Here is an 18,159-nt window from a genome sequence, read left to right on the forward strand (position 1 = left end):
AAAGTCCTCATTTAAATGGATTTAATTTGAGTATTTTGGGTTTATTTCGGTAATATACAATTTGAATTATGTTTTCATACTGTTATTTTTTAATAATTATAAATAATAAGTCAAAGGGCACATTTGACAATATTTTGCTGTTCATTTTGCGGTTGTAAAAATGATTATCGTAAATAAAATGTGTGTAGTAACCCTTATTCTCCGGAATAACTTTACCACTGTGTTATGTTTTGTACGAATTGTGTGCCAGTTACTTTAAATTTTTAGTCTGTAGACAATATTTTAAATAATAAAGATTTATACTCTAGCATAATAAACAAATGCTCATATTCCTTTTTACATTTTTTTTGTATAGATTCGGCCTTTACAAAAACTTCGTGCCAAACATATAGAAGATTTTATAATTAATGTAATCATATTTATTTTAATTTCGGATTGGTTGGTTGTAAATGTTACCTAATAATGTTTACGCGATTGTAAATTGTAAATTTTTTTATCGATTATTTTTAATACATATGCAAAAGGTGTATTATATTTTGTTAATATAATTTCGAATAAATTAATTTTTATTGTCAAAATAAATGTTTTTATTTCTTATAATTTTTTTATTTGTCAACTGTAAAAATATAAACATGAATCAGATTGAATTATCAGTGCCTAAACTATATTAAATTTTTTGTCGTGTATTATGAATTTTGTGATTACAGAAGTGCCCAAAATTTTGTGTTATTAGTAGCACAGGTGCCATTGGTATGTCACGCTAATGTGTGCCTGTGTGCCTAATACGATTATGGTAGTAACTTTAGGCCTATACAGTACATCTTACGACAAAAAACAATAGGTATGATATAGTTTCTTCTTAATGCTGGCAATTTATCTGTAGAACATGTTGTGAACAACGTCGGTGGCTCAGGGGTTTAACACTTGAATTGTAATCTACAGGTCCTGGGTTCGAATGTACCAATGTGTTTTTCGATTTCCGATTTACATATGTACATTTTTCTGACGTTTTTACGGTGAAGGAAAACATCGTGATGCAACCTGCACATATCTGAGAAGAAATTCAATGATATATGTGAAGTCAACCAACCCAGTCAACCTAGTCACCCTTAACTCAGGGTAGGCTCCGAGCCCCTCAGTGGGGACGTATAGTGAGCTGATGATGACATGTTGTGAATATTCATGAGCGTCGGTTGTTTTCTCCCATATTCATTATTAAAAACTACAATTCAAATAACATTTTCAGTTAAAATAATTAGTTATGTTGATGTTTAACCTCAATTAACTTGATAACAATAAAATAAACTGCTTAAAGACTCAAACTTATTTACAAATAACACATTTTTTATCAAGTGTCGTGAACATTTTAATCAGAAGCAGTAAATCGAGTGTGTAATTAATTTATTCGCTTATTTTAAATTCAGTTGCATCAAAACTGTCACTTGTGCTGTAACAATACATAAATATTTTTTTTTTTAATATTTAATACGTCAATTGTTATTTTAACAAGGTAAGTTACACATAATACATAAAAAAATATTTTTTTTATGGTTTAATACTTAATCTTTAGAAATTTTAATTAATTCTCACTATAATACAATACTTTGCTTTCGACGTGTTTTAACAGTTCTTCATTATGACGACTCAAATATAACACACCAATGACCCTGTTATTTTGACTCTGAGTACTACCGCGTTAATTTAAGATTACTGACTGAAAGGGAAATACGTTTTTCTCGTTATCTGAATACCATTATAGTTTTTATCACAGATATTATAAAATTTATAACATGTTTTGTTTTCTACATTATCTACGGCAAGTAAATAGTAACCTCCAGCACCCCACATAAGGACGCCGATGACTAACGAAAATGCACCTTAATTAAGGCGAGGCTGCAGAGTGGTATTCAATAAGCGATAACCTTACCATTTTCAAGGTCACTTTACACATATAAAAGTGTGTAGACGAGTCGGTTGGACTGAATGTGATAATTTCACGCATTGAAATGGCAAATAAATAAAGTGGGCATTTATTAATATTAATAACTAACAAATGTAAAGGTCTTTATTAAATCAAGATTTCATCATCGTCAGCTCACTAAACGTCCCCAATAAGAGTTCGGATCCTACCCAAGTTAGGGTTGACTAAGCCATAATCATCCACGCTGGCCAAATGCGGGTTGATTGACTGCACTCATATCTTTGGATCTTTTCCTACGGCATAAGAACGTAGGATAAATGTGTATGTAAAGCGAAAAACACATTAGTACGTGACAGGATTCAAACCCAGGACCTGCAGATTATATATCAAGTTAGCTTAACCCTTGAGCCACCGGCGCTCGTCATTCAAAACCTTTAATAGAAATTATCCTCAATGATTTAATATTTGAATTTCTTTTATATCAAGTATCAAAATAATATCCCCCGTAATTGAGGAAATAGAAACGAATACTTGTAACACATATCAAATAAGACAGCGTTTGGTATTTTGATGTTTGATTAAGTCAAATAAAAATATTCGTTTTGGTTATGCCTACTGGTGATTGGATGTGATATTATTATCTATATGTATAAAAATCAATTGCTGTTCGTTAGTCTCGATAAAACTCGAGAACGGCTGAACGGCTTTTTATTATCTTGGTCTTGAAATGTTCGTAGAAGTGTAGGGAAAAGTCGAGGTTTAAAAGGAAATAATTTCCGGGAACTAATTATGTTTTTTTTTATTCCACACGGACGGAGTTGCGGGCGACAGCTAGTGTGAGATATTTATGGACTTATTGAAATTACCATCAAACTATTAACTTCTTCGAGGTAAAAAGAAACAAACAGTTTTAATATTATAATTCTTCTTTAAACAATTGTTGTGTCACCGTGAATTAATATAATTAAGCGCTACAAACGTGTCTACACGAGGAAAAGGATTTTTATCGTGACTCACGTTCTTACTGACCAATGTTTACATCGCTAAATTTTTTATGACATGTAATAAATGTAAAATATAATATTTATTTCATTCCATATTGAAACCACAGTTCATTCGTCCTAAAGACAACAGATTAAAATTCTATGCATGTTCGTTCAGAAGGTATCTTCAGAACGGCATAAATCTTTTTAATTCCACGCGGACGGAGTCAAAGGCGACATCTAGTTTTAGAATATTCTTCCTTCTTATTATCTACGCGTAGACAAATTACTTCCATTTATACGGACTTGTCTGGATTTAGTATTCTCAGTTAAGTGAATATTTAAAGGATTGTGCCGTGAGCGAGAACCCGGGACGTTAATTAAGTCGTTATACCCGAGGGTCACTTGTTCTGTAATTCACTAAAAGGTTGATACGTTTAAAACTATATAACTCATGAAATACGTCTATACACTTACCTTTATAATATCTCTTTAACCCTTTAAATGCTAACCTTAAATGTGAAAAGCCTGTGTCAAATCATAGCTGTCGCATGCGACTCCCTATAATAAATAATAAAAAACTAAATTGACTTAGTAACCTATGAGTTCTTCCAGGCTATGTTCAACATCTATGTTAAATTTCAGCGAGAACAAAAATCAAACATCCATCTTAACATTCGCATTATAACGATAGTATATTAGATATTCACATCTAATATTCGACTAGCTTTTGCATTGCGACTCCATCGGCACGAAATTAAAAAAACTTAATATGTGTTCTTCCAGACTGTATTCTACATCTTTTTTTTTCCAGAGAGGAATGCTTTTTGCATACTCCGCGCCCCGGGGGGATGCGGTAGTTATGTGAGATTCTCCTCCATAGCGGAGCCATACCCACTAAACTTCTCTGTTCCTCCAACGCATCGGGACGGGACCACGGGCACGCTTTCGCTCTCGTCCGCGGCCCATGTTCTACATCTCTACCAAATTTTATCAAGATCCATTAATCCTAACCGGGAATACCTTCTGACAAACATCTATTCATTTAATCTTTCGCATTTATAATATTAGTAAGAAGTAAGATTACATGTACTGCGGTTTAAAATTTGTATAACCAGTACATGAAATTGACTTGAATTTCGTCGATTGATAACTCTCCATTCATTATCATGCAAAGGACATACATCGTCTGTGTAATTAGCGAATACTTTTGTTAACACGTGCCGTGGAAATTGATATACTAATAAAAAAAATAATTTCTTTAAGGACTGGTTATTTTCACAACGTTCTTAGTATAAACTTTATTTATAAAAAATACTAAATAATAGAGTTCAATGACTTACTCTATCTTTATAAAATGGTATAAAATACTTACACGTGACTATTTCAAATGTAAAATTACATATTCTGAAAAATATATTACTAATAATCGTATTTGCACATATTAAGTCACACTTAATATTTGTCACCATTTATCTCTTTAGAATACTTTTGTTTGGTTAGGTGGAGAATGGCAATACGAAAATAACCTGCAGGGTTCGTTATTTACGTATAAAAAATTCAACAATAATAACTAATTAACTTAACTTTCTAATGAGAAGAAACTGTTTTTCTACAGTTAAACAATTAAATTATGATCGATCCGTTTTGCCTTACGATTCCATAGTAATCTTACTAATATTTTGTATGCGAATGTTTAGATGGATGGATGGATGTTTGTTAGAAGGTATCACCAAAACGGCTCAAGCGTTCTCGATGAATTTCTGTTTAGATCTAGAGCATATTCTGGAAGTACACATAGATTAATTTAGTTTTTTTTTAATTACGCGCGGCCGGAGTCGTGGACTGCAGTTTCCATAAATTTAACAATCTTTTCCCCGGAGCGTCCTTGAAGTACAATCAATAGAGTTTTATTTAATCATCAAGGAAATTGGTTCATCATTTCTCTTTTCTATTTGTATGTTTTCTTTTTAATAGAGGTCGATGAACATCTAAACTTTAAATATAAAAGAACCTATTTCCTACAACTGGCATTAGGTTATGATTTGTAAACCGTATTTTTATATGACGTTGGTATTTTCAAATTATCGGTTCTTTCCCGGTCGAGATGAATCATTCAAATAGTCGTTGTTTCGAACAGACAGTAGATTAAACTGTTTATTCTCGAGCTACGGTCAATTTAGTATTATAAGTTATAAATATAAATAGTATCGAAAAAAAAATACCTGTGTTGAATTTAAAGGCAAAGGATGTGTGCGTGTATTTCTATCTCAAGTGATAACTAAGTAAGAAATGAAACAACATCATTGATATTTAGTAGGTGATCTTAAGACTATTGTTTCTGCCTACCCCAAATAAGATATCAAGACTGATGGAATTGTTAAATACATTTAAAGAATTATTAATAATTTAAAATACTAAGTACGGAACTTAATGATTTAATATTATATGAGTGTTGAATCAGATGTTTTTTATATGTATTTGTTATGTAAATTTTTATCATATAAACGTGATAATATGTTGAATATGTTTCAGTTGAATGCAGGCAGTATGTTGATACTTTATATGTTGCTTATACCAGTGGCCAATGTGTATACAATATGCACAGGAAAACCTGGTAAGTTAATTGACTTGTAACATTCCGACCCGTGACAAATTCCTTACCAATACTGCTGACTTATAAAACGTAAAATTTAAAAAAATATGAGACGCTGCCTATGAGTTAAACTATTATGAGTCATGAAACAGTTGATACGCAGTAAGATCACGACTTCCGTAAACAAAAAAAAATCAGATTTTTTGTAATATATTTTCTTTTAATCTTTTAATTCATAATATTACTCAAATTAAGTAGAGTTGGCGAGAGACAGGTGGCTGGCTGTAAAAATTTAGCCAAAATATTAAACGTTAACGATAGTATCGTGGATGCGGTTAGTGCAGGAGCAATCAATCAAAAAAGCGATCTAGGAAGCCAGTACTAGTACTGGTCGTCATATGATTAAAAATAAGAAAAATTGAGGTTTACAAAACTTGGTGCGCGGACCTCACGTAAGTGGGATAAGACCAGGGAGATGATGATATTACTGGCGCGATACAAAAACAATTTACGTTTTTTTAAGTTTGTTATAAGGTCAAATGTTGTTATTTTATTTGCAGAGCCAACATGTGGACAAAACTCGACATACATAGACTGCCCTTCCGCTTGCCCATCAACTTGCAAGTCACCAAACGAGAGGAACTGCAATAAGAAATGTGCACCCAAAGGCTGTCATTGTAACCCATCATATATTTTATCAAAACCAAAAGGGCAGTGCATTCTTCCAACAGAGTGCCCAGGTAATACTGAGACTTATAATTTTTCGTATATAATAAAGATGACAAATGCGATGACCGTACCCAGAGTTCACCACATCCAGAGACACGGCAATTAGACCCTTATTCCATTCATTTGTTTCTGAATTCATAAATGAGAATTTTTTTATCACTATTTAGGTCACCTTTACGGTAAGCATTGTGAAATTAATAGGGTTGTAAGCAATTTAATTTAGGTTACAATCTTATTTTAATTTAAATGATAAAGATTTTAGATATTTATGTCTTTATTTTAGGTGGCAACCCTTGTCCTCGAAATGAGACATTTGTAGCCTGCAGTATAGGATGTCCTACCAACTATTGTCCAGTTGATGACAGTCTTGCTATTTTAATTTGTGACCCAGCGTGGCCATGTCCCTCGGGATGCTCCTGTAAACCAAATTACAAAAGAAAAAGTGTCAAAGAACCTCGTTGCATACTAGCTGCAGAATGCCGTAAGTAATAATCATTTGATAAGAAGCTTTTGAAACACCAGATATTATTAATTTTAGAACTAAATAGTTATCTTAAATATTTAATCTGCTTATTTTGGATATAACATTTAAAAGAAATACCATCAATTATCTTTAAAGCACCAGTGAAATGCACTCGACCCAACGAGGAATGGAATCCGTGTACAAACTCTTGCCTTAGAGAGAACTGCTATGATTTGAAGGAGAATCATATCGTCTGTAAGCCACAGGGCTGCGAGCCGCGATGCACCTGCAAAAAAGGTTACTACAGAAATGATTCCGGTATTTGCGTACCCGCGTCCCAATGTTGTAAGTATATTTTTTTTTGGTAGAAACAGTAAAAAGTGTTTAGTTTTATAATCTTGAGGCCGTCAAACTTCATCAACAAGAAAAGTTTTTGAGGAATTAGAATCGTTTGATAGTTTCTAAGGAAGTCCCTGTTATGAATAATTTAACAGTAGTAAAGTCTACAATACCTGCAGCCTGTTTTAGTGTTTTTTCCCTTTTCCATTTTTTCTTAATAAGGGTAGGATGGGATAAAGAATAGGTCTATTATATGTCCCCTCCTCTGATAATCTAAGATAGGTAGAGCATTGCCAACTTATAAAAGATGCCTATTTTTTCATATGAACCACTAATTTTATAATTAATTTTGATACCAAACATTACTTTTGATATTCATGTAAATACAATTTAAAATTAACAGCCCCACCACCTATTAAATGCGGAGTCAACGAAGAATATTCCACGTGCAAAATCAAATGTCCGCCACAATTTTGTAACATTTCTTATACGGATTACGGAATTTGCCCAAACGACACCAAATGTGAACCTGGTTGTAACTGTATTAAGGATCATCTCAGAGATTTCGAAGGAAAATGTGTTCTCAACGATAATTGTCCGCCACGTAAGTATCAAATTTACTATTATAAAATAACAAAATCCAGCATAGTTCGATAGCAGTTTTTTTATTACCTTCTAAGTAAGCAGAAACTATTTTATGCCTTTAATTATAAAACATCATGTCATTTGTAGCACCAACTCCTTGCGGCGGAAATGCGACACACACAGACTGCGCTTCGTCATGCCCTCCCACTTGTCAGACTCCAAAACCAGAAGGTTGTATAGGGTTATGTAAACCAGACGTCAAGTGCCAATGTATGCCGTCTTATGTCTTATCACCAAACGGAGACTGTATTTTGCCAGAAGACTGTCCAGGTATTTTATGCATTTTTCCACAGCTTTTGGTTCTACACTTTGCTATGTGTAATAATGTCTAGGTTTAATAATTATAACTTTTAAATTTTAAAGTAAACTTGTTTATTTTTTGTTTTTAGCCTCACCACCTGTATGTGGTGAGAATGAAGTTTCAACTGTTTGTAAGAAGTCTTGTCCATCTGATTCATGTGACAGTGAAAAGCAACAAGCTCTTTGTAGGCCGGGTCCTTGTCGGCCCGGTTGCAATTGTAAAGAAGGTTACGCTCGAGATGCAAATGGAAAATGTATTCCAAAAGACCAATGTCCAGCTAGTAAGTTATTAGTACCATCAAAATATAGGAGTCAGGAAACATCACAAAACAGCACGTTTAATACACGAAGATGAAATTTAAATGCTATTTACGGTGTCTATGTCTACAATTTATTCGATCAAAGTGTTTAAATATTTTAGTAAAATTGTGTTTTTCAAATACAGAGCCTATTAAATGTGGAAGCAATGCCACTTTAGTAGAGTGCACTTCGGCGTGTCCTCGTACTTGTGAGGAAAAAAAACAGGAAATATGTATTGCGCTGTGCAAACCTAAAGGCTGCGAATGTAAGCCTTCTTATGTCTTGTCACCAAAAGGAGACTGTATTTTGCCACAAGACTGTCCAGGTACATTCATTAATATTATTTTAGTAGTGGCTTATACACTTGTTATTTTGCTATTGGTAGAATTCGTTGTAACACTATTGTTGGAAGAGGTGTAAAAACTTTGAAAGGTATAGCTACATATCGGAAGTAAAATTATATTTTTCACAGCACCAAATCCTTGTGGTGGTAACGCAACAGCCACAGATTGCGCTTCGTCGTGTCCTCCCACTTGTCAGACACCAAAACCAGGGATATGCGCAGCGGTGTGTAAACCCAACGTAAAGTGCAAATGTAAACCCTCTTATGTGTTGGCACCAAACGGAGACTGTATTTTGCCGCAAGACTGTCCAGGTATTTAATAAAAATTTCTTCATTAGTGATCGCTTCTACATTTTACTTTTTTAGAAAATGGGTTGGTCGAATTTATAAATATCACTTTTAATCTTCAGAGGAAAATCATTAAATTTTTATTTTTAGCCCCACCACCAGTCTGTGGTGAAAATGAAGTTTCAACAAATTGTAAGACGTCATGTCCATCTGATTCATGTGACAGTAAGGAGCAACAAAGTTTATGTAAGCCGGGCCCTTGTCGTCCCGGTTGCAACTGTAAAGAAGGTTACGCTCGAGACTCAAATGGGAAATGTATCCCTAAAGACCAATGTCCAAAAAGTAAGTATATTAGCGTTTAAGCGCATTGCGTAGACTCACAGAAAGAATTACAAAACTTATTTGATATCAAAATTAAAATTGAATAATTTTAACAGCACCAAGTACTTGCGGCGGCAATGCGACATATACAGACTGCGCTTCGTCATGCCCTCTCACTTGTGAGAATCCAAAGCCCGAAGTCTGTATAGATGGGTGTAAACCTAACGTAACCTGTCAATGTAAGCCCTCTTATGTCTTGTCACCAAACGGAGACTGCATTTTGCCGGAAGACTGTCCAGGTATTTTTAATGATATTTTCCTCAACTTCTGATTCTATACCCTGTTGTGTAGGATAATAAGTCGGCCTTATAATTATAAAAATGAACATTTAGAGGAAAATCAATTATATATTTTTTAGCCACACCACCTCCTGTATGTGGTGAGAATGAAGTTTCAACTGTTTGTAAGACAAGATGTCCATCTGATTTATGTGACAGTGGGAAGCAACAAGGTATATGTAGGCCCGGCCCTTGTCGACGCGGTTGCAACTGTAAAGAAGGATACGCTCGAGATTCAAACGGGAAATGTATTCCGAAAGATCAATGTCCAAAAAGTAAGTATATTAAGTCATTATAGTCTGAGTACATTACGTAGACCTACATAAACATTGTATCATTTTTACAGCACCAAGTCCTTGTGGCAGCAATGCCACATACACAGACTGCGCTTCGTCATGTCCTCCCACTTGTCAGACACCTAAACCAAAGTTGTGTCCAGCGGTGTGTAAACCTAACGTAAAGTGTAAATGTAAGCCCTCTTATGTGTTGTCACCAAACGGAGACTGTGTTTTGCCGCAAGACTGTCCAGGTATTTTTCAAAAATATTTTCCTCGATAACGGCTTTAACATTTAGCTTTTTTGAAGAATGGAATGTTTTTAAAACTATCACTTTAATTTTTTAAGAAATATCGTTAAATTTTATTTTTAGCCCCACCACCTGTTTGTGGTGAAAATGAAGTTTCAACAAATTGTAAGACGACATGTCCATCTGATTCATGTGACAGTAAAGAGCAACAAAGTTTATGTAGGCCGGGCCCTTGTCGTCCCGGTTGCAACTGTAAAGAAGGTTACGCCCGAGACTCAAATGGGAAATGTATCCCAAAAGACCAATGTCCAAAAAGTAAGTATATTAGCGTTTAAGCGCATTGCGTAGACTCACAGAAAGAATTACAAATTGAATAATTTTTACAGCACCAAGTCCTTGCGGCGGCAATGCGACATACACAGACTGCGCTTCGTCATGTCCTCTCACTTGTGAGAATTTAAAGCCGGAAGTCTGTATATTTTTGTGTAAACCTAATGTTACCTGTCAATGTAAGCCCTCTTATGTCTTGTCACCAAACGGAGACTGCATTTTGCCGGAAGACTGTCCAGGTATTTTTATTACATTTTCCTCAGCTTTTGATGAGAAACCTTGTTGTGTAGGATAATGGGTCGACGTTATAATTTAAAAATTGAACATTTAGATGAGAACCATTTACTTTTATTTTTAGCTATACCACCACCTGAATGTGGCAAGAATGAAGTTTCAACTGTTTGTAAGACTAGATGTCCATCTGATTTATGTGACAGTGGAAAGCAACAAGGTATATGTAGGCCTGGCCCTTGTCGTCCCGGTTGTAACTGTAAAGAAGGTTACGCTCGAGATTCAAATGGGAAATGTATACCGAAAGATCAATGTCCAAAAAGTAAGTAAAATAAACCGTTACTGTTTAAAAATGTTTTAAAAAAAACCAATTATTTACAAATATTGTCTATCAAAATTAACGCAATATGATTTTCACAGTACCAACTCCTTGTGGCGGCAATGCGACATACACAGACTGCGCTTCGTCATGTCCTCTCACTTGTGAGAACCCAAAGCCGGAAGTCTGTATATTTGGGTGTAAGCCTAACGTAACTTGTCAATGTAAGCCCTCTTATGTTTTGTCACCAAACGGAGACTGTATTTTGCCGCAAGATTGTCCAGGTACGTAATTTAAAAATACGTAAATCTTGTCATAATTTATAAATTTAGTTTTAGTCGAAAATAAAGCGGTATTGATTCAAATTTCAATATTTTTGAGGCAAAATATTATTTACAGCACCTAAATGTGGAGGCAATGCAACAATAGTTGCTTGTGCTTCGTCGTGCCCTTCCACTTGCCAGACACTGAATCCACAATCCTGTACAGCACAATGTAATCCTAACAGCTGCCAATGTAATTCTTCATATATCCTCTCGAAACCAAAGGGAGAATGTATTTTACCGGTAGACTGTCCAGGTACGTTTATTTTATTTATTTTTTTAATACCGATAAGTACTACAAGCTTTAATCGTAGTTTAAATGTATTACATCGTCATTTTCGAAATAAAGTAGTTTGATGAATTAACGTATTATACTTTTCAAAGTAGTTAAATAATTAGTCAAAAATTTGTTAATATTTATAATTTTTTGATTGTTGTGCTACAAAAAAATATTTCATTACCTTAAACCTGGATAGCCAAGTTTTGTATAATGAATTTTGCTTTAGGAGGTAGCCCGTGTTCGCAGAACGAAACGTTTGTAGCATGTAATATAAGATGTCCAAATAGTTATTGTCCCGTGGACGACAGACAGGGAATACTTATCTGTGACCCTCCGCGACCCTGCCCCTCAGGATGTTCATGCAAGCTGAATTATAAGAGAAAGAGTATGAAAGATCCCCGGTGCATTCTGGCTGAAGAGTGTCGTAAGTTTGATTTTATAATTTCTTATTATTTTATGGTTGATATAAAACTCACATGGTAACTACCACTAGCCACTAAACAACATAAATTAATACAATGAAGAGTAATAGAAATTATAAGTGTAAAATGGTCTTAGTTAAGTTGGACACATAATTTTTAAGTGCATATGATGTACGGGAACGCTTTTTTATATAATAGATTATATCTACTTGTCTATCTAGGAATAGCAATATTTATTTTACGCTTTTTAATTTGCTACATTTTTCTCATCATCATCACTATATGTCCTCACCGAGGTGCTCGGAGCCTACCCTAAGTTAAGGGTAATTAGGCCATAGTCAACCACGCTGGCCAAGTTCGTGTTGGTTGACTTCATGCATATCTTTGAATTTCTTCTCTGATATGTGCAGGTTGCATCACGATGTTTTCCTTCACCGTAAGAACGTCGAATTAATGTACGCGGGATTCGAACCGGAAGATTGCAAATTGCTTGACCACTGAGCCACCGACGCTCCCTACTCCTACATTTTTCTATGAAAAAAACAATAAACCACATGGAAAAAGACCTAAATATCTCATGCTGTTTAAGAGAAAATAGCTTAATATGTCTGTATCACAATTTTTTCTTATTTTATTAGCACCAGTAAAATGTACACGACCTAATGAAGAATGGAACACTTGTCCAACATCGTGTTTGAAAGAGAATTGCGAAGACCTAAAAATAACAAACACAGCGTGTAAGCCATCGCGGACGAATTGTCAACCGCGTTGTGCTTGCAAAGAAGGTTTCTATCGGAATGCGTCAAGAATTTGTGTACCCGCTTCGGAATGTTGTGAGTATGGTTTTTTTTTATATTTCTGGAGTTGTTATTAGTGATAGCCTTACGCACGCCCTTTTGTAAGATCTTATTTATTTTAAGACGTTTTCTTTCTACAGTCCCATCAAATACATGTGACATTCCTGATGAATGTAAAGCCACTTGCGCGGAACCAAATCCTAAGAACTGTCCGTATCAATCCGCTACAAAGAATGTGGAAGGCTGCAAGTGTAAACCAGGATTTGTTTTATCGGACAAAAATGGTGAATGCATAAGAATCGAGGAATGCCCTGGTAAGTTACACAGGAAAATACAAACCAAACCGTAATCCCATACCGTGTTACCATAACCAACAAGTTTACCACACTCTTTGTTAAGTATTTTCTTTTCTACTGTTGTTTCTATGAACGTCTACTTTATCATTTTTATTTGAAAAAAAATTCATTTTATCAAATTCGTTAGATGTGTCTTCGAAAAAAGCTGTGTATTTTGATGCTTCGTGAGCAGTATAAGAGGTTGTTAATTTCGTTTTTTTATTAATTTCAGCTGAATCTGGATGCAATGGAGATAATAACGCTTTTATAACCAAATGCCCTCCTCCATGCCCGTCTACGTGTGAATCTCCAAATGAAGTGCCATGTAAAAAGAGTTGTTTACCCGTAGGCTGTAAATGTAAAGACGGATTTATTTTGTCTAAATTAAATGGAATTTGCATCAAACCGGATAATTGCACAGGTTAGTTATTTTTTATTTCACTATGGCGTTTTCTAATATATTAAATAATGTGTTTGCGAGAGGTAAATTTAACGAACTTTTTACTACTTCTATATCTTAGTAGAAAATATATTTCTTTGTATTATACATCATAGTCGTAAATTTCGAACGTATTCGAGTTTTTTCAGTAGTTTTTTTTTAATATTATTTTTGCACGACGCTTTTCTTACAGGTGGTAATCCGTGTAAAAATGGAGCATTTACTAGTTGCAACAACAAATGTCCTTACAACTATTGTCCGATAGACGATTCGCCACCGGATTACAATTGTACGGCGCCGAATCCTTGCCGTTCTGGTTGTATTTGCAGGTTCAATCACAGGAAGAAGAGCGTTAGCGACGAACAGTGTATCTTGGCATCAGACTGTCGTAAGTAAATCCGTTCTTTATAAATGTAACACGTTATAATCGTATAGTAAAAAACTGAAAAAATATATTCATTATAGTAACATATATTCCACTTCTTTACCTAGCTCCAGTTAACTGTACAAGACCTAACGAAGTTTGGGACTCTTGTCCATCAGCATGTCTAAACGAAGGTTGTGAAAATGCAGGCAAAAAACCGCCAGTTTGCAACACACTTATATTAAACTGTCAACCTAGATGTGTCTGTAAGCCTAAGACTTACAGAGATAAAAATAATGTTTGTGTACCAGTGGACCAATGCCGTAAGTAACTCATCTTTTATAATAATAGTCTTCTTAATAATGGATGCACTGGCATGAAACACCACAGAGATTCCCATTAAAAACCAACCGAGTTTATTTCTTACTTCTACATATTTACAAATATTATATAAGGCAATATATACACTAAATATAGGTTATAAAGACTTAAAAAGGGTTAACAATGAAGTATTTGTTTAATTTTCAGCCGCTCCACCAGTCGTATGTGGTGAAAATGAAGTTGAAACTTGTAATTTTGATGATGACTACAGTACTGAAGTGAGCGTTTGCAAACCAACTTGTAATTGCAAAGAAAATTATTCAAGAGATTCAAATGGGAAATGTGTTCCTGATAGACCAGTTTGTAGTGAGTGCCTACTATTTTTCAATTACAATGAGTTCAATATGTCGAAATGTGAGGTATGTAATAACAGTAAGATCATAAAATTCTCAAAACTAATCAATATTTTCAGACTGGTCGTAGTCCCGAGGTATATTACGATAATCATTCCACTTTAAAACAATTTAGAAATTTTAGAGATGTACTTAAATACGACTTAAATAATGAAATTGGTAATTTGAAAAACTTCATTAATTTAATTTTTATAATGATTATCTGCAGGTTTAAAGACTTGCGATGTTCCAACTGAATGTAGACGTACTTGCGCCGAACCTAATCCAAAGAATTGTTCTTATGAAGAAGTGTCCGAAAACCAAAACGGTTGTAAATGTAAGCCGGGGTATATCCTGTTAGACAAAAGCGGTAAATGTGTTAAAATCCAAAATTGTCCATGTAAGTAATATTTATTTACGTGAAAACAACTAAATTTGTAACTATTACTATGACGCAACAGGACTATGATTGAGTGAAATTAACCAATTGATTTTTAGCATTTTGGTTCTGGGATACTGGTTGTTGAATACTTTTTGACATCTTTATAACTGTTCGTAACATGAGAATTATTTAATTGCTGAGTTACTCACATTTTAGCGGATTTGAGTTGCAATGGCGACGCTAATGCTGTGGTGTCTCAGTGCCCATCGCCATGTCCATCCACGTGTTCAGCTCCTAATGAAATCCTCTGTAAAAAATCTTGTCTGGACGTTGGATGTAAATGCAAAGAGGGATTCATCTTATCAAAGTTAAATGGTATTTGTATACCACCGGAGAAGTGCAAAGGTTTGTTTTACATTTGCAAATATGCACTTGCTAGCTGTCGCCTGTGACTCCGTCCGCGCTGAATTAAAAAAAAACTTAATGAACAGCCTATGTGTTCTTCTTTACTATGTTCTATACCCGTTAAAAATTTCATCAAAATCTGTTAAGCCGTTCCGAAGATACCTTCAAACAAACCATCATGGATGGGTATCCATTCATCTCAATCGCTTTTATAATATTAGTAAGATTATTTAATGAATGTTTAATGTCATAAGTAAACCGTTATTTGAAAGTGTTTCTAAGATTAGTTTCCTTTAGCTTCGATTACATTTTTTGGTACAGTTTCTGTTTAAACATATTAAATTTTTCACTTCTATGTGTCTTTATTTCACAAATACTTTCATTGCAGGTGGTAACCCGTGTGGGAAGAATGCGACATTTTCTAGCTGCAGCAACAGATGTTCCTACAATTACTGCCCTAAGGATGATTCTCCGCCTAACTATAACTGCGCGCTGCCATATCGTTGTCCGTCGGGATGTGTTTGCAACCTTAACTATAGAAGGAAAAGTATTGACGACAGACAATGTATTCTTGCATCTGAGTGTCGTAAGTAACACGCTTTTACTTCTTAAATTTAGTCCTCATCTCATTTCTACACTAGTATACCAAAAAGGACCAGATTTGGCGGTGTAGGGAGTTTTATGGTAAATGTCCTTTTACTGTACATCTTCTCCTCTGTAATAATTTTACATATTAGTGGCACCTTCACATAGAGTAAGATGATAACTTAATGTCATGGTGACTTCAAATGTGATTTTATTTTGAAATCTAAAGTATTAATGACGTAATCTATCAATTAGTTAATAATCAAACGATTAATTTAGTTTACTGATTAAAAGTACTGTTATTTTACTTAAAAAAAACTCCTGAACTTCTAGCTCCTGTAAATTGTACACGACCTAACGAAGTTTTTGACTCCTGCCCGTCCGATTGTCTTCAAGAAAGATGTGAAGACGCTGGTAAGGATCCGGTACCGTGTAACACATTTGTTTTGAACTGCCAACCAAAGTGTGTGTGCAAGGCAAATACATTCAGGAATAAGGACAACATTTGCGTGCCAGTTAGCAAATGCCGTAAGTATAATTGAATTCATTGTAAGTGATAAGTGTATTTTAAGATATATATTGGAAAATACAATCTGTTTTCTGTACAGTCAGCTACATAAACATGGAATAATTACAAAACTTTAAAGATTTCCAAATGTATACTTGTTAATTGGCACTCGGGTCAAGAAATACATATGTACGTATTCGTCAACAGCATAAATTCATTGTCAGAAGGATACAAACGGATAGGTAAATGTATTTACACATGTATTTTCAAAAAACAGGGTACAAAACCTTTTGAAGCATTTAATAACTTACTTTAAATAAATGCGATAGTTAAATGAATGGATATCTCTAAAATTGATTAATGGATCTGGATAAAAGGTACAGATCACAGTCTGCAGTAACAATAGGCAAAAAAGTTTTTTTTTATTCGAAATCTCGCGCAAAAATTTATGTATACATATTTATGCAGCTGACTGTACATCCTCTCTCCTGTCCATTAAATGAACACAAATCATCTCTAATCTTTTAACTCTTTAAGCCACAAGTATGTTAGTTTTAGACAGACGAACATTTACTATTTAGGCTATTTGTATTTTTACAGCAAAGAAGAAATCTACTCGATGTGGCCAGGTACTAACTTACTTGTAAAGTATACTCGTACTGACTATAAAAAACCTTTAAACCTTTTATGGATTTTAATAAAATAACTGACCTATAAACACTTGTAACTTTCGCTTAGGCTCTTATATGTATATTTTGATTTTATCTAGTTTTTACTCTTTTCATATCTTATTAACTTTTCTTTTTAATTTTTAAATTATTTTCTATTTACAGCAGAAAAGTAAGCAATCCCCGGTGATGACGCAAGTAACTGCTGAAGTATAGTACTTACATATATAAAAAATACAAAATTTATAATCATGTTATACTTAACAAAAAATATATATCTGACTATTATATCGGAATTTTATTCAACATTTTGCTTTGTATTTTTTTTAAGATTTTTACCGGATTCTCTGGTGTTTTCATTTATTCAAATGCGTATCTAGGCTTAGCGAGGCATGCTATATTCATAAGCAGTCTGTGGCCGCGTCCAAGCAATAGCGATTGCTTCATCAATATTTCACCCCGTAATGTAGATTATTTTCCGGTTTTCCGCTTATAACTAAGATAATTTTAGGCAGTGTGGATGCAAAGCACATTTTTTCAAAAGTAAAAATCTAGCTTTTTTTAAATGTGTATTTTCTTTTCATTTATTTTTTACTATATTTGGTTTTTGATGTTCTTGTTATGTGTTGAGCTACATCTCATGTCTTACTAGTCCATACATGGCATGTGGTTTTCACAGGTGGTTGGCACATTAGGTGAAAATATACTTAAATATATAAAAGTAATTGATAAGTTGACGTTTAATATAATTCTTTAGTATAAAAAAATGTTACTCTAAGGTACAAGGTAATTTAACCTCATCTCTAGGGCAACCTCGAAAATTAAAAAAAGAAAAACTTTTTGATTACTTTTCAAATACGAATTCGTTTATTACAATATCTTTTTTACATTTGATCGGTGAATGTTGTTTTTGTTTCATTATCATTTTATAAAATTAAAAAGTTAATGATTTGCGGACGAAATCTG

At 34.0% G+C, this 18,159-nt stretch overlaps 1 protein-coding gene across 8 annotated transcripts; it reads left to right on the forward strand.

Annotated features, from left to right (window-relative positions):
* The first annotated feature begins 1,386 nt into the window (after nt 1-1,386).
* LOC106122551 (zonadhesin-like) lies at nt 1,387-17,481 on the forward strand. 8 transcript variants are annotated; one of them, XM_013318581.1, is made up of 32 exons: nt 1,390-1,510; nt 5,440-5,521; nt 6,061-6,240; nt 6,513-6,710; nt 6,849-7,037; nt 7,435-7,635; nt 7,764-7,946; nt 8,066-8,257; nt 8,422-8,601; nt 8,749-8,931; nt 9,058-9,249; nt 9,345-9,527; nt 9,647-9,841; nt 9,913-10,095; nt 10,216-10,407; nt 10,479-10,661; nt 10,781-10,975; nt 11,074-11,256; nt 11,372-11,551; nt 11,802-11,999; nt 12,636-12,830; nt 12,935-13,108; nt 13,362-13,550; nt 13,762-13,956; nt 14,061-14,255; nt 14,461-14,619; nt 14,875-15,045; nt 15,244-15,432; nt 15,821-16,018; nt 16,351-16,545; nt 17,126-17,154; nt 17,359-17,481. In XM_013318581.1, the coding sequence occupies exons 2-32, from the start codon at nt 5,455-5,457 to the stop codon at nt 17,407-17,409; spliced, it is 5,397 nt and encodes a 1,798-aa protein (XP_013174035.1). In that variant the 5' UTR covers nt 1,390-1,510; nt 5,440-5,454; the 3' UTR covers nt 17,410-17,481. The 8 variants fall into 8 exon arrangements, with proteins under 8 accessions (XP_013174043.1, XP_013174042.1, XP_013174040.1 ...); XM_013318582.1 differs by having other exon boundaries at nt 17,362-17,481; XM_013318585.1 differs by lacking the exon at nt 17,126-17,154 and having other exon boundaries at nt 17,362-17,424.
* The last annotated feature ends 678 nt before the right edge of the window (nt 17,482-18,159 follow it).

This window comes from Papilio xuthus, unplaced genomic scaffold, assembly GCF_000836235.2.
Source record: "Papilio xuthus unplaced genomic scaffold, Pxut_1.1 DF826923.1, whole genome shotgun sequence".
NCBI lineage: Eukaryota > Metazoa > Arthropoda > Insecta > Lepidoptera > Papilionidae > Papilio > Papilio xuthus.